The sequence below is a fragment of the Macrotis lagotis genome, chromosome 2 (assembly GCF_037893015.1).
Source record: "Macrotis lagotis isolate mMagLag1 chromosome 2, bilby.v1.9.chrom.fasta, whole genome shotgun sequence".
Taxonomy (NCBI): domain Eukaryota; kingdom Metazoa; phylum Chordata; class Mammalia; order Peramelemorphia; family Peramelidae; genus Macrotis; species Macrotis lagotis.
The window spans coordinates 234,579,482-234,605,406 of record NC_133659.1 but is presented as its reverse complement, the minus strand read 5'-3'; the positions used below and the strand labels follow the sequence as shown (position 1 = coordinate 234,605,406).

General features: G+C 35.7%; 1 protein-coding gene across 1 annotated transcript; it reads right to left on the bottom strand.

The window, feature by feature from the left end:
* Positions 1-1,830: 1,830 nt before the first annotated feature.
* LOC141514371 (zinc finger protein 445-like) lies at positions 1,831-25,609 on the bottom strand. Its single transcript, XM_074225165.1, has 6 exons — positions 24,445-25,609; positions 23,914-24,049; positions 12,278-12,357; positions 11,887-12,013; positions 10,667-10,780; positions 1,831-7,336 (listed from the first exon to the last, which is right to left on the bottom strand). Exons 1-6 carry the CDS (start codon positions 24,859-24,861, stop codon positions 5,955-5,957), a joined length of 2,256 nt encoding a protein of 751 aa, XP_074081266.1. The 5' UTR covers positions 24,862-25,609; the 3' UTR covers positions 1,831-5,954.
* Positions 25,610-25,925: the final 316 nt, after the last annotated feature.

Genomic DNA, 25,925 nt, shown 5'->3' with positions numbered 1-25,925 from the left:
AGGAGGGAGTTGTGATCAGCAATGGTAACAGTGGAAAAATATGGAAGTAACTTTTGTGATGGACTTATAAAGAATGTGATCCACCCACGACAGAGTTGGTGGTATTGGAACAAAGACTGAATCACATTTATTATTATTATTATTATTATTATTATTATTATTATTATTTTGGGGGGTGCAGGGCAAATGGGGCTGGGTGGCCTGCCTGGGGCCACATAGCGGGGTGATTGTTGGGTGTCTGAGGCCAGATTTGGACCTGGGTGCTCCTGGCTCAAGGGCCAATGCTCTGTCCGCCACCCAGCCACCCCTTACTATTATTACTATTTTATTTTATTTTGGGTCTTTTTTTTTTTCTTTTGGTTTTTGCAGGGCAGTGGGTTTCGGGTGGCTTGCATGTCACATGGCTGGGTGATTGTTGGGTGTATGGCACCGGATGTGGGCTCGGGTGCTCATGGATCCAGGGCCGGTGCTCCATCGATTGCGCCACCTGGCCATACCTACAATTATTACTATTATTTTTTTAATTTTAATTTTCTTCTCTCCCCTTTACTTTATTGCTCAAGCGAGTTTATATGGGGGGGGCTCAAGCAAGTCTATATGGGGGAGGGGTATTTTGGTTACTCTTAAACAAGAATATAATATTAATGTATAAAAAACATTTGTACAAAATGAGAATAAATATTAAATTAAAAAATAAAATAGTAAGTAGAAAAAACCCAAAAGATTAATAACCATAAGCAAATCAGTGACCATGGAGGAAATTACCTGTTAGATCTTTGGATAGGGAAGAGTTCATGACCAAGCATGATTTTGGATTCAGTTACAGCATACTGAGAAGTTCCTGAACAGCTTGCCCCGACCCTTCTTGGCTTTGGTCTCTCGCCTTTGTAGGCTTATCCATGGAACAAGGTTAGAACTGAATTCCCACACTTGTTCTCAGAGCTACATACACCTGTATAGCCCCTAATCTCTCATAACTGCAGCTGTTCCTCTCCATCCAGTATAGAATAACTAGTGATAGAGTTGCCAGATGGCACCCATTTCTGTGCCCAGTGCTAGTACAGGGATCCCATTTTGCCCGGGAATTCATTTCCCTTCCCATGCCCAAGTTCCAGTCTGTTACCCAACATTCTGCCATCCACTTGTTTTGTCAACTCTGTGGTTGCAGTGTGCTCCTGGTCACCCCCACCCCAGTGTCTGCAGTCCTCTCCATCTTCCCAAGACACCCTGGGTTTGAAAATGATTCATTGTGACTTTTTCTTAGCTTTATCAATCAGAATTTGGTTTGGCTCTTTTCCTAGGTTTTGGAGTGTGCTGGAAGAATCAGGAAAAAATTTTGGCTCTGACTCTGCCATCTTGACTCTGGCCTACCTTTCCCATTTTTCTTTTCTTTTTAAAAAAAATTTATTTGGGGGCGGCTAGGTGATGCAGTGAATAGAGCAATGGCCTTGGGCAAGACACTTAACCGCATTGCCTTGAAAAATCTAAAAAAACATTTATTTGGTATAAGGAATGGCTCTCTGGGTGGGTGAAGAAATCTAGATGATAGTTGTGGTAGAGATTAGAGGTGATATTATTGATACTACAAATAGGGAAGTAAGTAGTAGTTTTACTCACCTTCTTATAAGGGAAGGAGAGAATGGATAGTTACTGAGTTTTTAAATTTTTTTTGTAATGACATGTAAAAATTTTCAACATTCATTTTTAAAAATATTTTGAGTTCTACATTTTTCTCCCTCCCTCACTTCCCCATCACCTCCCCTTAAAAGCAAGTGATCTAATATAGGTTATTCATGTACAATTATGTTAAACATTTTTCTGTATTAGTCCTGTTGTGAAAAAAGGATCCGAATAAAAGAGGTGATGAAAAGGGAAAAAATATAAAACAAATTTTATATCTGCATTTAGAATCCATAATTTTTTCTCTGGTTGGGGATGGTATTTTCGATCACAAGTCTTTTAGAATCATCATTAATCATTGTACTGCTGAGAAGAATGAAGTCTAGCTTAATGATCATCATTGCACAATGTTGTAATTAGTATGTACACTTATTTTTCTGTTTCTACTCACTTCACTGCTAAGAAGTTTTAACTGGAAAAATGGAATTGAAAGACAAGTCAGATGTCTCAATCATCTCTGAAATGACTAAATCAACTATCATAAGTTGGGAGCCTAATTGATAAAAAGGTTGGAAATTACTATAGAAATTAGTTCAGGGAGTCAATAAAAGTAGAGCAGGATTGTTAAGAAGCAGTAGTAAGGCCCTGGCTAAATGCATGAATTTCTAGTGGATTCAAGGAATCCCTGAAGAGGAAATCTTTGTTCTAGGAAACTAGGTAGTATGGTGCTGGCTCTGGAGTCAGAGGGACCTGAGTTCACATCTGGCCTCAGACACTTAATAGTTATGTGACCTTGGGCAAGGCACTTAATCTTATTTGCCTCATCTATAAAATGAGTTGGAGACAGAAATAGCAAACTACTCCAGTATCTTTGACAAGAAAAATCCCAAATGGGGTCCAAAGAATCAGACAAGATTAATCAATTAAGCAATTGTGATTAGATCACACTTGCAATATTGTGTTCATTTCTGGGTGTAACATTTCAGGAAAGATGACAAAATGAACAGTTTAGACAAAGATAGCCAGGATTCTAAAAGGACCTTGTAACTGTGCTACATGAGGATAAATTGAAGGGAGGCACTTTGTAGGTGCACCTTCAAATATTTGAAGAACTGTCATGTAAAAGAGGGATTAGAATTCAATATCCCTGGCACAATTAAGAGGGAACGGTAAAATAATTTCATGCCTGGTTAAAGGGAGAATCTCAAAAAAAAATCAAAAGTGGAAAGGTCACCCCCCACTAGAGCTCTTTCAAATAAGTTCTTTGGAAAGAAGTTACAGAATGCATTTCTATTTGTACAGGCTAGATTCTGAGGTCCTCAGTTTCTAAATCCTTTCCAACTCTTGAATTAGTTGGGATTATCAGACAAATCTAACAATTGATAGAACTGGGTAATATTGTTCAATCTGGCATTTTTACAAATTCCTTGAGAAAAATCAAGAAGTATAACTAGAAGACCCTATATAATGTGCAGTCAGAGCACATCTCTCCCTGGTTTTATTGAATTCTCCTGATATTTTGACAGTCACCTTGCAGACCAGAGTCCTCGCCTTAGAGTTCTTGGTTTTTTTTTTTGGGGGGGGGGTTGTTTTTTTTGCAAGGCAAATGGGGTTAAGTGGCTTTCCCAAGGCCACATGGCTAGGCAATTAAGTGTCTGAGACCGGATTTGAACCCAGGTACTCCTGACTCCAAGGCTGGTGCTTTATCCACTACGCCACCTAGCCGCCCCTGCCTCAGAGTTCTTAATCCGTTCAGTTCTGGGTCTGCTGTTGTTACCCCAGCCATGCTTCAGTTTATTCTCTAATTCCTTGCTGCTATATACCTAGAATATTGTACACAATCACAACTTTGTGAGTTGATCAACCTTGATGGATGCAGCTCCTCTCAGCATTTCAAAGAGCTAGAACTACCCTGGGAGGCCTATTACAGACAATGCTATCCACATCCAGAAAAAGAAAAAACAAAACAAACAAAAAACCCTACAGAATCTGTTCACTTTTTTAAAATTTCTCTTCTATTTTTCCTTCCTTTCCCATGGTTTTCTTTCTTTTCCCTTAGTTCTAATTCTCATATAGAAAATGACTAATATGTAAATATGCTAAACACAAATGTACATGTACAATGTTCATTAGACTGCTGCTGAGGGAAGATTATGTAACATAAATATGCATGTGAATGAATGTTGAAAACCTTTGGAAAATTGGAAAAATAAAATATTAGGGGGAAAAAAAAGAATGTTAAGTCCCCAAGAGTAAGAATTATCTTCACTTTTATACTTGTATCCCTAGGGCTTAGCTCTTAGTACATAGTAAGGGTTTGATTTTATTTTTTATTCTTTCTAGCACTCAACTCTCTCATTTCTATTCCTAGGATTTTCTGTTTAATAACCTAGCTTGTTAATCTTGTTTGAACTTCAACCATGGCGTTATCTTCTCTATTAATTCAGATGCTTGACCATGTCACCCAAGTAAAATGTATAGCCATCCTGATTCTTACATATTAATTCTTGCCTGCCTAGCAAGGATATGAAGGAAAGATAAAGTGATAAAGTCTTGGCCTCCATAGGAAATTGTATCAAACTTATACTTGGTTAGAAAATTGTCAACTTTGGTAATCCCTGTCACAAGATTAAAAAAAAAAAAGGAATAGCATCCCTCAAAGAGGCTACTTGGACACTTACATCTGGAGTTTGGCAAGTCTCTGATCCTCAAATGGGTGTTGTTTCCAGACAAACCAAAGTCCCTTCAGCCATAAGCCAACTCCTAGACTGAGACAAATGCTCCACCATATTTTGCAAAATGAAATCAAAGCACATAGTGTGATCTAAACAATATAAAAATATAGACATCACCATGCAATCTTCTCAAGGAATAATACAAAGGAATCTGTCCACTTAGAGACATGAAATTCACTCTATACAAGGGAATCTTCAGAATTTAAGGGGCAGCTTTGGTCACAAGTGATTATTCCCACCTACATCCCCACTTATGTGACTGTCCTTATGCTAGGTTTTACAGGGTAGCAATAAATTCAGTTCAGAGACAGCAATATAGTAATTCTTTTTATTACTTAATTTCTCCACTCATTAGCTTAGTATGTATATACCAATTGGAATAAGGAAAAATTAAGGATTTAAAGTAGTTTGTATCCCTTTTTTAAAAATTTGTTACAAACTTAGTCATTATATCATAAATCAGTATTTCTGCCTTCTCCTGACTGGTCTGTCCAAATGTAAAAACATTTGTTTCTTTCAACTCTTGCCTATTCTCCACTCTACTATGCAAATCATTTTCACATCTTTATCACTCATAAAGCCCTCAGTCAAAATTTTCTTGATGATTTTTTCACTTAATTATTTGGCATTCTAATGATTTACTACCTTTTTCCTTCCATAAATAATGTGTCTTAAAAAGCATAGATATTTCTTCCTAACTGGATTCTCTAATGTTGAATAAAACAAGCATTTTCATTGAAGCTTCTCATAATGTTATGAACTTAAAAAGCAGACATTTAAGACCTACTGTTTGTAGAAGAGTAAGAGTGGTGTTTTGTGGATTAGGTCTGTGAATGTAAATAGACTGAGCTTATTGCTTTAGCTCTTCCTGGATTTTAAAATCTTTTAGATTTTTTTAATTCAGTTCCAAGATTTTCTAGGTAGAATAATATCTTGTAAGACCTTTCCTGCAATGCCTCTGCAATAATTCAGGTTTCTTCCTTATTGATCAATTGTTAGTCTTAGCTGTCTGTTTATCTAACTATTCCATAATAATGAAGCATTTTTAAAGTTTTTGTTCCATTGATTTAGTATTTTTTGTACATTCCTTGAGCAATTTTTTTTTTTTAATTTCACTGTGTTGGCCTGGTAAGGGCATACTACAGAGTGGAGACTGGACAGCAAACATTTTGCATTATGGCTGGGTCATTCTAGAGATCAAATAGAGGGTTCTAAATAAAGGGAAGTCAGAAAATATTAATGGAAAACTAGAATCACCAGTCAAAGGCAGAGACATCAAACTACAATGAAACAAAATTCCAAGTTCTCACATTAGCTAAATGTGTATACATAGGACATAGCCAAAAGAGCAAAGCTTATAGGGTCCCTCCTTCCCTTGCCCTCAACGTCAAGGCTGCTCCACTATTTAATCCCCAAAGCTGACAGGGCAAGGAATTGATTAAAAAAGCAAGGCAGGATTGTTATGCTCAGAATTTTTTTCTTTCTGGATTTTCAACTGCTGAAATAGGCTAATGCCTTATAATGAAAGATGTCCCATTTCAGTTACTTCAGTTTTTCTTCCTTGCCTTAATTTGAAGAGATTGAAGAATCAATAAAATTTTATATGCCATTGACTGCATCAGTGTGTTTTTCTCCAGTATGGATTCTGAGATGTCGAATAAGGTGTGAATTCCTACTAAAGCTTTTCTTACATGCATCACATTCAAAGGGTTTCTCCCCAGTGTGGATTTTCCTGTGCCTGTTAAGGTCAAACGACTGTCGAAAAGCTTTACCACATTTATCACATTCATATGGTTTCTCTCCACTGTGAATTCTTTGATGTTTAAAAAGATTTGAACGATAACTAAAACATTTATTACACTGATTGCATTCATAGGGCTTTTCTCCTGTGTGGACACCCTGATGTTGAATAAGCCGAGAGCTCTGCCTAAAGGCTTTCCCACATTCTTCACATTCGTAGGGCTTTGTTCCTGTATGGATTCTTTGATGTTTAAAAAGATTTGAACGATATCTAAAATATTTATTGCATTGATTGCACCCAAAGGGTTTTTCTCCAGTGTGTATTCCCTGATGCTGAATAAGCCTTGAGCGCTGAATGAAGGCTTTTCCACATTCATTACATTTATAGGGTTTCTCCCCAGTGTGGATTCTCCGATGTAGAAAAAGCTGAGCTCTATAACTAAAGGCTTTCCCACAATCACTACATATATAGGGTTTCTCCCCAGTGTGGATTCTCTGATGTTGAATAAGGTATGCTTTCTCACTGAAGAATTTTCCACACTCTTCACATTCAAAGGGTTTCACTCCAGTGTGAATTCTTTGATGCTGAATAAGTCGTGATCTCCAACTAAAAGTTTTTCCACAGACATCACATACATGAGGTTTCTCCTTGGCTTGAATTTTCTGAGGATCATTAAGGCCTAAACTGGAACTAAGCCTTGTATCACAATCATTATGTTCATTAGGCCCCTCACAGTTCCTTTCATGGGAGACTGAAATGCTTTGCTGATTAGTTTTTTCTTTAGTGGAAATAAGTTGGTCCTCAACAAATGAAAGAATGAAACTTTTCTCACACTCATTCCAGTTGTGAGGATACTCCCCCGGGCGAATTTCCTTATGTTTACTAAGATTCAAGTTTTGACTGAAGTTGCTATGTTCATCATCTTTATAAGTTCTGTCTCCTGTAGAAACTTTTAGACAGAAATCCTTTTGATATTTCTTATAATACTGGCATCTCTCTTCTGTGAGACTATTTTTATCCATGATAGTCACTTCTCTGAGAGTCTCCTTCTCTCCCTTCAGTTTCTCTCCTGTGGATCTTCCCTGTACATTTTTTAACTTGCCTCGATGTTCAAAGACTTCTCCAAATGTATGTACTTGGGGGCCTTTCTTCTGTAGTTTTCTCAGTCTCTCTGAATGAAATTCTTTAGAACCTTCCTGCTTAGAGGCTGACTTGTAGGTGTCAGTCCTGGTCTTACCACCTAATAGAATAAACAGAAAAGGTCAGTACTAGCTAATTCTGTCCTGGAAGAAAATAAATTTCTAGAAGAACTCTCTCATTCAGGAATTAAATCAGTCTAATGCACCCACTTATCAGTCAGAAGCTGGCATACTTGCTTAGTATAGCTATTGATTAATGTAAGTTGACTTTAGCTCCTCTTATGCCAGAATAGCAGGTGCGAGGTAATGACCCTAAATGACCTAAATGGAGCAACCCTTGTGCTTCGCAGAAATTTAGTACAAGAGTCAGACATGGACAAGATTAGCAGGGTAGAAATATGGTAGAAGTTTAGCAGAAACAGGAGAAAGCGTGATTGTTAGAAAGAAGAGAAATAACAAAGATATTGATGACAAAATGGACTGAACACAGAAATGAAGAACAGCTAAAAAAAGTATCTGATGAAAGAATGAATAAAGAAATTTGTACTTTTATACTTAACAATATACACAAATCTATAAAGTGGGTGAATAAATTACTTATTCTCTCTGGCCTGTTTCCACATTTATATAGTGAGAGTAATGTAGTTTATTGTAATACTAGATTATCAGACTTGTTATGAGTAAAGCACTTTGTATACCTTAAAATACTCTGTGTGTGTGTGTGTGTGTGTGTGTGTGTGTGTGTGTGTGTGTGTATGGGCTATTATCCTGTATGAGGTTGATTACTCTTTCCCAAAGCACTACACTAAAAAGCAAGCAACAAGGGTAACTTCAAAAGAAGCAAACCAATTTAGTCTAGGGACAATTCTCATTAATGGCAACTTCTAATCTGACTAGGCAAGACACTATTCATCTGCCTGCCCAATGAGCCTCGAAGACAAGAGTCCTGACTAAAGACTGATTATTTACGAAACATAGAAGACTTACTTCAACCAGACCAAAATAAACAGGCTCTCGGGGAAAAATACTGACACAGAAGTGGAGAGATAGAAAAGAAGATTTAACATCATAAATATGGAGGTCCCTGGCTTACAAGGTCCTGAGATCACCCTGCTTTATTTCAACTTAGCTGGATGAAGCAAGTAAAAACACCCAGATACATCATGAATCCTGAGAGACAGTATGGTACAGTAAAAAAAAGAAAGATAAGGATTTAGGTGTAAGAGGACCTAGTTTTGAGTTCAGGATCTCATACTAGTATCGTAATAGATGAGTCACTTAACATCTCTCTGTAAATGAAGAGGTTTGAACTAAATGATCATTGAGGTACCTTCCAGGTCTAATCTATGACACTATGATCCTTAGCAGAAATTTATATTTATTGGTTTGCCAAGGTAAGGATCTTAGACTAATTTTATCTTTTTAATGTTATTTATTTCATTTAACCATTAATTTTTAGCTCTCCATTGCTTCTCCTTTCTCCAGTGACAGATCCATGTTTGTGCTTTCCATCTAGCTCTGCATCTGATAGCTGACTGCATTCTGAGTGAGAGATGGAGTTTAACAGACTATTTGGTTTTAATTTTGCTAGCTAGGCCTCCTGTTTATTAATTTTTTGTTTTCTTTTTTATTATAAACAAAATAAACATGAATATTTCAATACACAAAAAACTAACAAAAAAATTAACAAAGAGAAATTTTAAAAAGTAGTTGCTGTACTCTTTCCACCAAATTATATGGGGGAATCCCTTTTCTTGTATTATTTCAAGGTGACCTAATATATAAAAAATTTTATTTATAAAAACTCTTCCTGCAGACAGGCCATAGATACTTCATGCTTTTTCCTTCAACAGAACAAATTCCATATTCAGGTGATTCTTCCATTTAACAGTTGGGGAAAAAAACCACAATGCTTTCCTGGAAACTGAGCTAAGCTAAAGAAAGTCATTTGCTGCTAGGTTAAATTACAAGAAAACTTTATTAAGAACATTAACACTCATTTCCAGCATTCATTTGTTTATTTTATTAAACACAAAGGTTTTTTTAAATATATAAACAATTTTTGTTAAACTATAATATAACAGGAATAAAAATAAACCAAGAAGTTTCTGACTCACAACAGCAAAGGAAGTTCCCACAAAAATGTTTATCAAATATTTCCTTTTTTCCTTGAGTTCCAATCTTACTCTTTATAAAATTGTTTTGGGTTTTTTTGGTCAGAATGTTGATATTTTAAATTTTTCTTCCTTTCATTTAAAACTCCAATAATTTGACTGTATGTACAAATTCATTAACTGGAGGATTCAATATATACAAAGAAGATTGTATGGAAAAACTGAACTTCCATCATGCACTTTTTAAACCATATACTAAATTTAATTTAAAGGTAACAAAACTGCCCTGTTTGGTTGTGTCTCCTTCTAAACCTGTCTTCGGTTGCTGAAATTTTTTTTAAGGATTCACTGAATCTGTTTTATTTTCTATATCATGATCAGTTCCCCTTTCCTTCTATGCTCTTCTTTGTAAAAGTACAGTTAAGCAGAGCAACTGGCTACTCACTGGACCTGTCTGAAAATATGTCTCATTCTGTTCCTAAAGACCAGTCTATCAAAGTGTGAGGAGTATTTCTTTCTTTGACCTACTCAAAGAGATTATGTAGCTATAATACATTTTGCTGATAAACCCTGGATCAATATTGAATGCTTCCTTATGTGTATTATTTTTTTCCTCCAAGGGATTGTAAGTTACCTAAGGGCAGAAACTATCTTATTATTTTGTATATCCCATTACATCTGACATATAGTACTTCAATAATTTAAAATAGTAATGATTTTTATTAATGTAGGGGTTCCCTCTACTAACATGTAGCTCAACATTTTTACATCTTGGTGGTAGCTTGAGAAACTGTGGCCAAAGAAATTTCATCATGTGATAACCAATTTTCTGGTGATGAGTCACTCTGAACGTGAGTGAACAAAAGACACATAAACTGGCACTTGGTCTATTCAACTTGATAGGACAAGTCAGGATAAGTCTTGGAGAACCTAGAGTCACCTCTATGCCTTAATGAGAATTCAGGATGACTATACTAGAAGCTAATACAAAGAATCAACCCAAAAAATATTTATTCAACCAAAAATGGGACAGATGAGCCATTAGGGAGTGTTTGATTTTTTTTAAAGGATATTAGGTATCATTTTTTTTTAAAGAAATATATTGATAATTAAGAGAAAAGCAATCCATTTGTGGGTGGAGGGAGGGCAAGTTGAAATGTAAAGTCAGATGAAGAGAGCTCTTCTACAACTGTTCCCTATCAGTTAGCAGGTTTAAAAGTACTTGGTGAATTAATGATGCAGCCAACATCTCACTCATACTACTTTCAGCTACTACTATTTCACTCCTGATTGAGTCTCCCTCACTCACTAACTCACCTGGGCTGCTTTTTTTCCAGATCTCTCTATTCTCAGTTTCCTGAATATCCAAAAGCCATAACTCTTTCCCTCGTTCCAACTGGGAAATCACAGCAGGTTTGGAAAATGATAAACCTGTTAATAAGAAGAAATAAGTTAGAGGATAGCTTGTAGAATTACCTGAAGCCCATTCCCTGTTGAAGGATTTTTCTTCAGAAGGCAGTTCAGAAGCAACCAAGGAGACCATGTTAGGAAAGGGGAATGGATTCATAGGGATCCCAGCAAGAAATTTCTAAGAGCAGCTAGAATTTTTCATGTATTTATAATCTCTTTAACAGCTAGCATTTACATTTGGCTTTAAAAGTTTACAAAATACTCATTACTTACAAAGTACTCAAAGTCAACTCATTTGATTCTCATAACAAATGAATTATTGCCATTTTTATTATTTTATTATTATTTTAATAATGAACAAGCTAAATCAGAAATCTTGCCCAGGTCACACATGAGGGAGTGTCTGAGGCAGGATTCAAAAATCACATCTTCTTAGACTTCAAGTCCAGACTCTAACTACTTTACTATCTAACCACTTCTTTTTCCCCCCTTCAAAAGAAAAACCATCATGTGGCAGGGGACTAAACACTTTCATCACCTGACAAATGTCAAATCATCCCTCAATCTTCTAAGAACAGAGTAATAGGGAAAATTCTTCTAGAAGATTAAGAATGGGGCAGAATACAAGGAATCAGGACATCTAGGTGGAACAGTGGATAGAGTGCTGGGCCTGAAATAAGAAAGATTTAATTTCATGAGTTCTAATCTGATATCAGACACACTAGTTATACTAGCTATATGACCCTGGTAAGTCACTGAACCCTTTCTGTCTCAGTTTCCTCATCTGTAAGATGAGCTGGAGAAGGAAATGTCAAACCACTTCAATATCTCTGCCAAGAAAACTCCAAATGAAGAGTTGGGCATTACTGAAATGACCAAAACAACACAAAAAAGTTGCCCGTTTCAAATCTCTAAGGATTATAGTACAAAAGACCCTGGAACACAATAGGTATTAAATAAATGATTATTGTTTAAATGATAAGAGAACTCTCACATATGTAGATAGAATGTAAACTTTCTTGTCATGACCTAATATCTCAGTTTTCTCTATCTCTGGCTATTAGGATTAAATAGAGTAGAAAGAGACAGACTTTAATAAGGCAATGGGCAGGAAGGGAAGTTCTTACCCACTGAGACAATATTCTCATAATTCTCCAGCATTACATTCCTGTAGAGGTTTTTCTGATGAAGATCCAATTGTACCCACTCCTCCAGAGTCAAAGACAGGGTCACATCTTCAAATGTCAACAACTCCTGAAACAATATGTTCCTGCTGCCCCAAGGACAATTCCACAGAAACATTGAGGACAAGAGAAGGGAAGGATGCAAGGTAAGGGTATCTGCTGGTGTAAATAGTTTTTAAAGTGTTTTTATTTATGGGGCAAAAAGAAATGGAGAGGGAATGAGGACACCAAAATTCTTAAATTCTATATAAATATGACTTGGTCTTACAGAGAAACTTAAGAATTTCTACCTGAGGACACTAACAATAAAAAAGAAAAGGTAATCAGAGCTCACCTGGGGTTCAGCTGTCAGTAGTGTTACTGCTAGGACTACAGGGTGATGCTTCTCTTGAGGAAGGGTAGAAATACAAGTGGCTAAGGGGGAAAAAAATTATATATGAGTTCAATTTCTAGACAGTCCCCTTACAGTAAATAACTCATTTTCAACAACAGTAAATTTTCATCAATGTATATTTATTGAGGTCCTAAGTTCATGGAACCTGAGGTGAAGGATTCTGGCATTTCAGATATCTATAAAATCTAGCTTCAAAACACACACACACACACACACACACACACACACACAAACATTATAATATCACTGCCTTTGCAATATAGACTAGGATAAATATGTACAACAGTACAGAAAGGAAATTGTAGGAAAAGCATATATGATCAACAAGGTTGAAAATTAGCCATTTTTGCTGATGTTTTTGACCTCACAAACCTCTACAAACTAGGAATTAAGCACAAGATATAAAGAATTAGGCACAAGAGATAAAGCAATTTCAGCTGTCTCTACAATCTGGTACAGCAAGAATCCAAAAGAAGCAATGATTCAATGAACTAACATCAGAAAAGACTACTTACTAGGCACTAATGCACTCACTCAACATACTTGAACCTACCATCTAAAAGTACCAATAGTAATTCAAAAGACAAACACTGGCACACAAAGATCCTGAGAAAAAGAGAGAACTAGAACAGGACACATAAATGTGGTTATGTGGAACTTCAATAAGTCTGAAAAAAGCTAGTATTCAAGTGGGGCCATTTCTCTTCCCCCAGGGGTCACTTGGGACAGACATTAAAGTTGACCAACTATGAATTAATGACACTGCAGGAAAAAAGGCTGAGATGGGAAGAAAAGAAGAAAATTCAGCCAGATATTTTTGAGTATAAGCAGATAAACTAGCAGTGAAGATTTTAATAACAAACAAGAATATGTCCTCCAGATCAGCAAAAAGACATCTATGAATAAACATAAGACAAAGCGCTTGATGAGGCAGAGGACTCTGGATTTCTAAGAGAATATGGGAGCTCAGCAAAATGTTCCTGAATGTTTTAAAAGAGAAGAAAAACTGCAAAAGCAAAATTTATAGCATGCACAGTAGAATCAACAGTGGCAAGGGGGTAATTAATTGAGAATGCAAATATATGAAAAATGTGAAGGACAAAATGGGAAAAAGAGAATAGAAAATAATAACATTAAAAGAAAACCTGATCTCCATACATCAATCTCAAAGGCAGGATGTATAAGGACAACTTAAGAATTATAGACTCACATAAGAATATGACAAGTCAAAAAACTTGAACACCAGGATATAAAAAATAACACAAAAAATACAGAAAATAAAAAGAAAAAAGTATAAACAAATCATAGCAATTAAATTATCATAATAACATTAAGAGATTTCTATCTAAATATACACAAGGAGACGTGGATGAAAGCAAAAATCAAAGAAAAACAATGGTGGAGAAAAAGGTTTAAAATATATGGCCTTTACACCACCTAACACCATGCCTAAAAGTATATCAATGTTTGTTGTGTTTTTTTGATTTTTAAGGGTTTAAAATAAAAGAATGAAAGAGGACACAAAGGGGTGGAAGGAAGAAGATAGAGGGGAATATGTGTACTGTACCCTAATCAAATTGAAGGGAAAACAGTTTCTATAGTTTCTCAGGAAAAAGAGAACCTATTGAAAAATGGATAAGGTTATAAAGGGAGTGCCTGAAAATGGGAAAAAAGGGGGGGGGGATCTTGTTTTAGTGATGGGAGAAACAAATGAAGGAGATAATGACTTTACTATGGGAATTATCTACAGGGATTTGTTACTTAGGGAGAACACTCATTTTGTGTCAGAATAGGAGAAAGGAAAACTGACACCCATAAGAGTGGAAGAACATGAACATAGGGAAGAGACTTCCAGGGAAATAGGGGAAAAGCTAATCATGGGGAAAGCAATGTTCAAAGATGAGCTGCATAATCAAGAACATAAAGGAAATTATATCACTTCCAGTGATACCAATTGGTGAATATACCTCTAAGAGTAAAAAACAGAAAAAAGGAGGATGATGGAAGAGATCTACAAGGTAAAAACAAAATGTTTAGAAGAAGAAACCCAAAGTAGATATTTTAAAATACAGAGAATAAAAAAGGATTAAATAAGTTTAAGAACATGAGTCAAAGAATAGCAATGTAGAATAGACAGAAAGGAAAGATGAATAATGAAAAGAATGAAGGGGAAAACCCTTGTTGGAAAAAAGTACAGAAAATGACAAGTTGAAGGGAAGCAGAGGAAGGGGAAGTTTACACAACTACTTAACAGACAAGATAAAGAGGTAAGAGAATTAAATAATTAAATAAAAGAAAGAAATTAAAAGGAACTAAAAGGTTAAGTAAAACTCCAAAGTAGGCAAAGAGGTAACAAATTCAAGGCAGAGAAGGGCAGAGGGATAAGAGGATGAAGAGCCTGTGGGAAAAGAATTGCCTTAAAATACATTAAGCTAAAATAACAGAAGAGATAGTGCTATTTAAGGAGGAATAAAGATTCCTCTTGTTTGGCTGTTTTTTAGTCAATTCTTTGTGACCCTTTTTGGTGTTTTCCAAAGATACTGGAATAATTTGCCATTTCCTTCTTCAATTCATTTTATATGACTTGTCCAAGATCACACAGCTATCTTTCTGTGATAGAAAGTTCATCTAATTTGAAAAAAAAAAAGAAAAACTACTGGGGACAAATGGAGGAAAACAGAAATCTAAGTTAATGGAAAAAAATGACAGATCAGATAAGAAAATAAAACATCAGAATTTGCTGTTTACAAGACACATATTTAAAAAAACAAAGAAATACACAGAATAAAACAATTTTACTTTGTATCATGTACATCCCAAAAAGATTTGAAATCATACTAACAAAGCAAAAAAAAAATCCAAAACATTAAAAAGCATAAACAAAGAAATTATATTATGCTGAAAGGAATCAAAAAACAAATCAATAACATTAAACCTATATATGTTCCAAATGCTTTTAGCATCTTAACTCATAAAGGAAAAATTAATAGAAGGCATATACAGTTACACAATAGCACCCACTTTCAGTTTTGGATAAATATACCAGAAAGATAAACAATAGGGGAAAATATAATTCTGAAAAACTGTTGGGAGAAACTAGAACTAAAAAACTTAAAAGTGACTTCTAGTGGATTGCTAAAGAACATAACATATTTCTCTGTATCACATGGAACTTTTACAAAAATTTATGATGTATTGCAAGCAAATGTAAAACACCAAAAATGATAAATATATCCGTTACAAACTATAATGCAGTAAAAAGAGTACAGTCATTAGTTCAAAAACAACAAAAAAGACATAGACTCAAATGCAGATTTAAAAGTGAAATCCTAAATAGTGAGTCAAAGAATAAATTAAAGAAAAAATATGAAAGAAAATCATAATGATAAAAAAATGCCAAAATTTCTTGAATATAACTAAAACAATCCTCAGAGGTAAAATCATATACCTACAAATAAAAGAGAGGATTAATTAACTGAATAAGAGTCTAAAGAAATTAGAAAGTCAACATATGAACACAAAAGATCTTAAAAATTGAAGGAGAAATAAATTGGAAACAAAAAAAAAGCCTGTGAAAAAGATGAAACTAAAAGTTAGTTGTTTAAAAATGCTAATAAAATTGATAAATCTTTAGCCAATCCGGTGAAAATAAGGCAGGCATAAAGTCAAACAATTAAGAAATGAGCAAAGTGAAATCACAATAAGACCAGAAGAAATAAAAAATAATAATATGCTAACAAAACTGAAAGCACAAAAGAAACCTTTAAAAATATTAAATATAAAAACTAATCCAATCTCAGAAAAAGAAATATAATGAGCTATAAAGGACTTTTTCCAAAGAAAAAAATTTCTGGTCTTGATGGATTTAAGGGAGTATTCTAGCAAACTTTTAAATAACAATTAGAAAGCCTACAACACAAATTATTCTCAACAACTAAGAAATTATTATATCAGATTCCTTTTAGGGGATAAAGTCTTAAAACTTAATCCAAAGAGAGATAAAATGCAGAAGGATAAATATAGACCATTATCATTAAGGAATATCAATTTAAAATGATAAATAAAATCCTATTCAACAAACTTTAGAAATTCATTCACAAGATTATAGATTTATATCAGGAATGCAAGAATGTTTCAATATTAGGAAAACAATCAATATTATTAATCTGTTAAAAAAAAACATCCAAAACCACATAATTGTCTCAATAGCCTCAGAAAAACCTTTGATATAGGGCAGCTAGGTGGTGCAGTGGATAGAGAATTGATTGGCCCAGGAGTAAGGAGTACAAATCCAATCTCAGACACTTAAAAATTACTTGACTGTATGAATGTGGGCAAATCATTTAATCCTATTGCTTTGCTCCCCCCTCCAAAAAAAATAAAAGAAAAAAGCCTTTGATAAAAATACTCATTTAAGCTAAAAATCTCTACAAAGTATAAGCATAGAGGGTTGAGGTTTTGAGTCCTAAAAAATATCTATGACAACAAAAGCAATGGGATACACTTGAACATTTTTTTTTTTAGGTTTTTGCAAGGCAAATGGGGCCAAGTGGCTTGCCCAAGACCACACAGCTAGGTAATTATTAAGTGTCTGAGACCGGATTTGAACCCAGGTACTCCTGACTCCAAGGCCAGTGCTTTATCCACTACGCCACCTAGCCGCCCCCACTTGAACATTTCTAACAAAATATGGGAATAAAGAAAAAATTGTTTGATAAAGCTCTAGAAATGCTAAGCAGTAACAACAATACAAAAGAAGGAAATTAAAGGCAAAGAGAAAATAAAACCATCCTGATGATTCAATACTTTAAAAAAATCATAGAGAATCAGGGAAGATACTAATTGAAAGCTGCATACTTCATAATAAATCTTCAAAAATCAAAGCATTTCTATATAATAAAAAATATAAAATTATGGAAAAGAAAATCTCATTTCAAATAACTACAAAATACATAAAGCATAAGAGAATCAATTCACCAAAGCATACAAAATACTTCAAAATAGATTCAATTAGAAAATATCCCTTGACAAAATTAAAATATTAAATAGTCAAATGACTATTCAAGAATTCTGGCTCAGCCCTACCAGTGTAATAAAAACGATAATACTATGAAAGTTAAATTATACTTTGAATGCTATAACAATTAAGTTTTCAAAGGGACACAAAAGAATCTGATAATAAAATTCAATGAATAAAAAAAGATAAGACTATCAAGGGAAATATTAGAAAAAGGTGAAGATGAAGAAATCTCAAACTATTTTACAAAGTAGCAATGATTAAAATCATCATATTGGATAAAAAATAAAGAGATAGATTGATTAGACAACAGAGAATCAGAAAAGATAGAACTTAATAAATCAGTCTTTGACAAAATGGAAAATATAAATTACTTACAAAATGTTTCCTATGTGACAAAAACTGTTGGGAATACTGGAAGACAATCTGGCAGAAAATAGGTGTAGAACATCTTTATCGTATTCCACTAAATATTCTAAATGATGTATGACCTTGATATTTTTTAAAATTTTTATTTATTTATTTAAGGCAATGGGGTTAAGAATGACTTGCCCAAAGTCACACAGCTAGGCAATTATTAAGTGTCTGAGAACAGATTTGAACTGACTCCAGGACTGGAGCTCTATCCACTGTGCCACCTAGCTGCCCCGTGACCTTGATATTAAAGATCATACTATTAAAAAACTGGAAAAATAGATTTTATACCACTCACAGCTAAGGGTAAATGATGTATCCTTAACCAAAAAGAGAAAGAGATATTTACAAAAGAGAAAATAATCATTTTGATTACATGAAACAGAAAAACACTATGAAAAAATCAATGCACCTAGGTTAAAAAAGGTCACACTGGAAAAAAAAAAGCCTTTGCAACAACTGATAAGGTTTTAACTATCACACTTAATACATGTAATAAAATCAAGAGCTGTTCCCCAAATGGAAAGAAGTCAAAGGATATGCACAAATAATTTTCCAAAGAAGAATTACATTATTAATAAAAACAATATTAAAGAATGCTCCAAATTACTAATAATAAGAGCAATACAAATCAAAATAACATTTTGGTTTTGTCACACACCTTGCAAATTGGAAAGATGAAAAATGATGAAAACAGTTGATCCTGGAGAAATTGTGAGAAGGCAGACAAATTAGTACATTGCTGGCAGAAATGAGAAACAGTGTACTGTGGAACTTGAAAAGTCCATACTCATTGACATAGTGATTTCATTATCAAACATATAAACCCAAAGATACTTCTGATAAGCAGAAAGTCTCCAAATATATTTATAGCAGTTACTTTGTGACAGGAAAAAAAGTCAATGTCCACAAACTGGAAAATGGCTAAACTATGAAATATGATGGATGTAATGAAAGACTACAGTACTTTAATAAATGGCAATATTAACCAAGAAAGACAGAAAAAGATCTACAAGAATTGATGAAATGAAGCAAGTAGAACTAAGAAAACAATACACACTATGACTACAATAATACAGTACAATAGAAAGAACTGTACACATAAAAAGTAAAAAAATGAAAATTGCAAAGAACAAGAAGAGATATGAAAAACTAAACTATCTGTTAGTGCCCTACCCATCAAAATTCCAAAAAATTACTTTCATGAGTTAGAAAAAATTGTAAGTAAATTCATATGGAGAAATAAAAAGTCAAGAATTGCCAGGAGCTTAATGAAACAAAGTGCAAAAGAAGATGGCTTAGCCCTACCTGATCTAAAATTATATTATAAAGCATCAGTCATCAACACTGTTTGGTATTGGCTAAGAAATAGAGTGGTGGACCAGTGGAATAGACTAGGTGTAAAAGCAGGAGATGATTACAGTAATCTGTTGTTTGATAAACCCAAAGAGTGCAGCCATTGGGATAAAAACTCCCTCTTTGATAAAAACTGCTGGGATAATTGGAAGTTAGTATGGAAGAAACTTAGATTAGACCAACACCTCACACCCTTTACCAAGATAAAATACAAATGGGTACAGGACTTAGACATAAAAAACAATACTATAAGCAAATTAGAAGATCAAGGATTAGTTTACCTGTCAGATATATGGAAAGGGTAGCAGTTTATGACTAAGGAAGAGTTGGAGAACATCAGCAAAAACCAATTAGACGATTTCGATTACATTAAATTAAAAAGCTTTTGCACAGATAAAATCAATGTAACCAAGATCAAAAGAAATGTAGTAAATTGGGAAACCATCTTTACAACTAATGATTCTGACAAAGGACTCATTTCTAAAATATACAGAGAACTGAGTCATATTTTTAAAACAAAAAGCCATTCCCCAATTGACAAATGGTCAAAGGATATGAAAAGGCAATTTACAGATGAGGAGATCAAAGCAATCCATAGCCATATGAAAAAATGCTCTAAATCATTAATTATTAAAGAAATGCAAATTAAAGCTTCTCTGAGGTACCACCTCACACCTCTCAGATTGGCCAATATGACCAGGAAGGATAATGATCATTGTTGGAAGGGTTGTGGGAAATCTGGGACACTATTACACTGTTGGTGGAGCTGTGAACTCATCCAACCCTTCTAGAGAGCTATTTGGAACTATGCCCAAAGGGCAACAAAATGTGCATACCCTTTGACCCAGCAACACCACTACTGGGTCTATACCCTGAAGAGATGAGGAAAAAAGGTAAAAACATTACTTGTACAAAAATATTTATAGCAGCACTGTTTGTGGTGGCAAAGAATTGGAAATCCAGTAAATGTCCTTCAATTGGGGAATGGCTTAGCAAACTGTGGTATATGTATGTCATGGAACACTATTGTTCTGTTAGAAACCAGGAGGGATGGGATTTCAGGGAAGCCTGGAGGGATTTGCATGAACTGATGCTGAGTGAGATGAGCAGAACCAGAAAAACACTGTACACCCTAACAGCAACATGGGAGTAATGTTCAACCTTGAAGGACTTGCTCATTCCATCAGTACAACAATCAGGAACAATTTTGGGCTGTCTGCAAAGGAGAGTGCCATCTGTATCCAGATAAGGAGCTGTGGAGCTTGAACAAAGTGCAAGGACTATTCCCTTTAATTTAGAAAAAAACAGATATCTTATTGTCTGATCTTGTCACCTCTTAGACTTCTCTTCTCTTCTTTAAGGATATGATTTCTCTCTCATCACACCCAATTTGGATCAAGGTACAACATGGAAACAAAGGAAAGACTGACAGAGTGCTTTCTATGGGGGGGGGTTGTAAAACTCAAATAATATCTTTAATAAAAATTAATTTAAAAAAAGGAAGAGATATGAGGAGATATTTCCACCCTTACTCTTTTGGAGAGGTAGGAATCTACTTTTTTCAATGTATTGATCAATTATGTTGATTTTTCCTTTTGTTTTTTTTCTATCTTTGAAAAATAGTATTTTGTTACATGGAATGATTCTCATCGGTGGAAATTTGTGGTATAAGGGGAAAATAACAATGATATAAAAATATATCAAAAATACATTAAATTAGGTGAAGTGAAAATAAAAAAAAATCCAGAATCTACAAAAAACAAACATAGAATTAAATGACCTAAGAATGTTATTGCCAAAATCTAGTGCTCCCAAATCAAAGACAAAATTCTGCAAGTGTCCAGGAAGGAGTTCAATTACCAAGGAACCACAGCCAAGTTCACACAAGAACTGGCAGCTTCTATAAATGAGAAACCTTGGAGTAAAATATTCCAAAAGGAAAAAAGATTAGTATTACAACAAAAGAAATAACTCACTCTGGCAAGTGAGAATAATTCTACAAGAGGAAAAACAGACTTTACCAGCTGAAAGGAAAACTGAATAGAAACTTCAAAATTCAAATACAAAACTCAAAGAAACCTAGAAAGGTAAATTTATTTAAGAACTAAGAAGGGGCTGTATGATAATGAAGGGCTAATATTCTAACAAGAGAGGGGGAAAAAAACAAATATCCCATCAGAAACGTCAAGTCTTCAAAATATACTGAGGACTCTGAGATATCAATTCATACCCATCAGATAAAGAAAAGGGACAAAAAAGAAAAATAACAAATGTTGAAAGGTAGAACTGAGCACTGATCCAGTCGATCTAGGAAGCAATTTAGAATTATGGCTAAAAAATTATTTGACTGTGCATTCCTTTGAACCCAATTATACCACTACTTGATATCTATACCCCAAATAAATCTAAGAAAGAAGAAAGGGACTCATAATTATAAACATATTATAATAAATCTTTTCACAATGGCAAAGAATTGGAAACTTAAGGAATACCTATCAACTGGGGAATGACTGAACAAGTTGACATATGTATGTGATAGAATGTTATTTTACTGTAAGAAATGATTAAGTGGATGTTTTAGAAATACCTAAGAAGACTTGTAAGAATCAATGTCAAGTGGTGGCACAGTGTATTGATATAGCACCAGCCCTGTAGTCAGAAGGACCTGAGTCCAAATCCAGCATCAGAAACTTAATAATTACCTAACTGTGTGACCTTGGGCAAGTCACTTAACCCCATTGTCTTGCAAAGACCACCCCCCCAAATTAATGCAAAATGAAATGATTAAACCAGGAGAATAATTTATATACAGAACCCTGTAAAAAGAAACAATTTTGGTGGCTAGGTGATGTAGTGGATAGAGCACAGACCCTGGAGTCAGAAGTATCTGAATCCAAATCCGGCCACAGACAATTAATTACCTAGCTGTGTGGCCTTGGGCAAGCCACTTAACCCCATTTGCCTTGCCAAAAAAAAAAAAGACACCCTAAAAAAAATAAATAAAAGGAAACAATTTTGAAAGATTTAGAAACTCTGATTAGTACAACAGAACCAATCACATAATGGTTTCACATGCTATCCACCTCCAAATAGAGAAGTGAAGAACTTAAAGAGGACAGACTAAAGCTTTTTTTTTCTTTTTTGGACATGGCTAGAATTGGAAATAAAAAAAACGATTTAAAAAAACTAAAGTAGAAGTCATAAATAAGAAGAACAAAGAATGTGGGTGGAGGTTAGTTCTATACTACAGACTGCTGATCCTTCTACAATAAATCTAAATTATAAGCATGTCATTCAAATTTCCCCATTGAGGTAACATGCATGTAAGAACTTATATCCCTTCCTAAAAATCACCCTGTTATGCAAATTCTGACAATAAAAGCCAGGATTTATGGGGAAATAAGGTTAAGGGGGCACAAAACTCAAACTCAGTTCCAGTGTCAATTACAAAAGCCATAACTAAAGGAATTACCATTATTTAATGCAGTTACCAATGATTTCACTCAATGCTTCATGTGGGGCATAAGTGAGCAGGGAAGTAGAGATCTTTGGCCTGCCCTCTTCTAGGAGGTAACCTAGGGAAACAAGCCTCAATACCCACCCCAACCCCATTTCCACCAAGGCAATACTCTACAACTATCTCTGGCATGACATTTCCCTGGGCAGGTGTCTTGAGAGTAGCAAGGTCAAAGGTCACCAAAGTCTATTCTGAAGTTGGCTGGGAAGGACTATCAGTGGTGTTTTCCTTTCCCTTCAGTGCCCACTGCCTCTCCAAACTCTTAACTCTTGGTCCTAAAAGTATTTCATCCCTCTGCCCAGTATTAAATATCACCACATTCTGGGTCAAAAAAAGATAACAGGTACAGCACTTTTCCCTGCTGGAGTCAAATATCACCTTTTCCTAAAGGCTCCATTACAATGGTCTAATGCTGGTAACACAGACACAAAGAGAAAGACACACACACACACACACACACACACACACACACACACACAATACACAAACACCCTTAGTTTTATCAAGTGATGCACTAACATCATAAGGATGTCTGTTCTACAGATGAAGTGTGTAATTCTCTGTGGAGGTTTTTCCCTTCTGTGCCAGCCATTCAAGACTATATCTTACCCCTCTGGAGAATTACATCCCCTTCTATTAGCTCCCACTACTGCAACACTTCATCTCAGTTAAAATCAGACAGCAATTCCCACATGCCTCATCATAAGCTGGCAGATATCTTTCTCAACCTTTCTGAAGAGGTCCCTCCTCACCCCTCATTCATTCTTTTTGTAGCTGTCCTTAATACCAAAATTATGCACAAGTAAATGTATAAAATGTATATAATAAAATTGGAAAAAATTCTCATTTTCAAAATAAGCATTATAGCAGAACTGCCTATACTCAAGATCATTTAGTAACAGAAGAGATCTTCTCCTATTCCACTATTAAGAGAGTTCATTTCTCATTATTCCACTCATAGATACAATTAATCTGCTCTCTACCTTCAGCATAGGATGGTTCCCCTAAGGGCATTCCTATCTTTGCTCCTACCTCTTAACTTTCATAGTTGCTTCCCACAACCTGAAAAATCTTCAAATCTCTTCATGCCCTTCACAATCCTTTAAACTTTCATTGATTAAGCTCCAATTCACACTTCTCCACAGATCCTCAGCATTTTTACAGCATTTAAAATACATTCTTCATTTATTTCTCTGTAAACACTTTTCATACTTTAGTTGATTTGCTTATTCATACATTCAGTGTCCCTACCACCCCTTCCATATTCCTCACCATTTTCCTGTGGGGGGAAGAACATACTCTTATACTGGGTTTCCATTGGTTGAGGATGAACATCAGATTCCTGCATTGCTCCCTGGGCTGCTATCTTTTTTGAAGATATTGGTTGTTTTGATGCATTAGTGGGGACCTAAAGAAAAATTGTATTATTTAAACAAAACCTGAGAGAAAAAGAGTTGCATTCAATCCTGAAAGGCACAACTTTCAGTATACAAGGACAAGTCCTCGTGATGCTACATCTAATTTTTTCAATTTTCTTGTCCCTCTATATATCTTCATTTAACTGCTTATTTAACATTATCTCATTATTCCCTTGAATTCCTTTCAACTACCCAACTCAATCCACTTTTTATGCCCATTAGTTTGTTAAATTCCTTACTTCTGTACTTCTCTTTTGCCTCAAGCAACTTTCAAGTCTCAGCTCAACATTCACCCCATGTGTAATTTAAAGGACTCACCCCATCCTCTTTCAAATCATCATCTAATTTCTCAGAGTACATATAAACTATCTTTCCTCTAGCTCACCTGATCTGATTCATCTGGCTCTCTTTCCAAATTCTCCAACAGGGTCACCACCTCTTGGGGGCTTTCTGGACAATGCTTCTGAACCCAGGTTTGGGCTGTTTCTGGGAGAATGGTCAAGAATTGCTCCAATACCACTAGCTCCAGGATCTGTGCCTTTGTATGGATCTCTGGTCTCAGCCATTCCCAACAGAGATCCTGTAGCCGAGTCAGAGCCTCCCTTGGACCAGAAACTTCACAGTAACGAAACTGCCTAAAGTTTTGGAAGATATTTTGCTTTGGAGGGCTGCTCCCTTGAATACTCGTTTTCTCTTCCCTTTTATAACCCTTTTCCTTCAAGTTCACTATGACAAGCTCATTCTCTTTATAGGGAATCTGGGGGCCGAGGGATGTAGCTTCTTCTGACTGTACAGTTATCATCTTCCAATTGAGACCAATTGTGTTTGGAGAAATTTGTCCTTGGTCTTCTCTTTTTCTTATCGGATCCAAAAGAATTCACTTTCAAAAATAAGAAAGGCTTTGGACATACTTAAACTTTCCTATTATCTGGAAAATCAATTCGTTTAATTCAACAAGACGAAAGTGAGCATATTCACTGAAAATTGTGTCAGGTTGGATATTTTTCAGACTCCCCCCCTTTCGGTTACATAAATAATCAATGAAAGATCTGATTCATTGATTTTTTTTTAAAAAAAGTAAATCTACCAATAAGAATTAATGAAAACAACAACAATGGCCAGGGACTTAAGAAAAGTGCATATAACGACAGTAATTTATATTTATAGATCATTTCCTAGTTGCTCCGCTCTTTGGACGCATCCCGGTCACTTGATCCTCTCAGTCACGTCACGGAGTCAATAGTGAGAATGACATCGCCCCGTTAAAGTCGTGTCCGTGCGTCCACGCGGCTAAGCGCCAGGAAAGCCAAGATTTAAACACCTCCGTTTCTAAGGCACTGGAGAACCTGACAAGAAGTCGAGGCCAAAAAGACGCGGGAGGAAACGTCAGTCCTTGGGTACTGGGGGCGCGGGCGGCTCCAGTCCGACCCCCGAGGCCAGGATTCCTCGTAAACCAGGAAACATCCGCAAGCGCAGCCGGAAATGAGGATCGGAAGGAGACCCGCGGCGGGCTCCTTCCTGTCCCCACCTCCGGGTCCTCTCGCCTGACGCGGCCAGACGTACCACGCCGCGGGAGCGGACGGGCCGCGCAGGGTCGGCGCCCGCGTCCTCCGCAGGCTTTCCGAGCTCGAGGCGCAGGCGCAGTGAGACCAGCCCTGCGCGAGCCGGAAGTCCTGCGGACCCTGCGCGAACCGGAAGTCCCCCGGACCCTGCGCCCGCGCCCGCGCCCCCAGCGCCGCAGGGCGTTGCCTTGGGTCCTTTCAATTCTTCTACAGGAAGGTGGAAGTTAATACCTAGAACAGTAGACAGGTAGACAGGCTCACCCAAGGGAGCAGAAAAGTAGACTATTCACCCTCAAATCTAGTC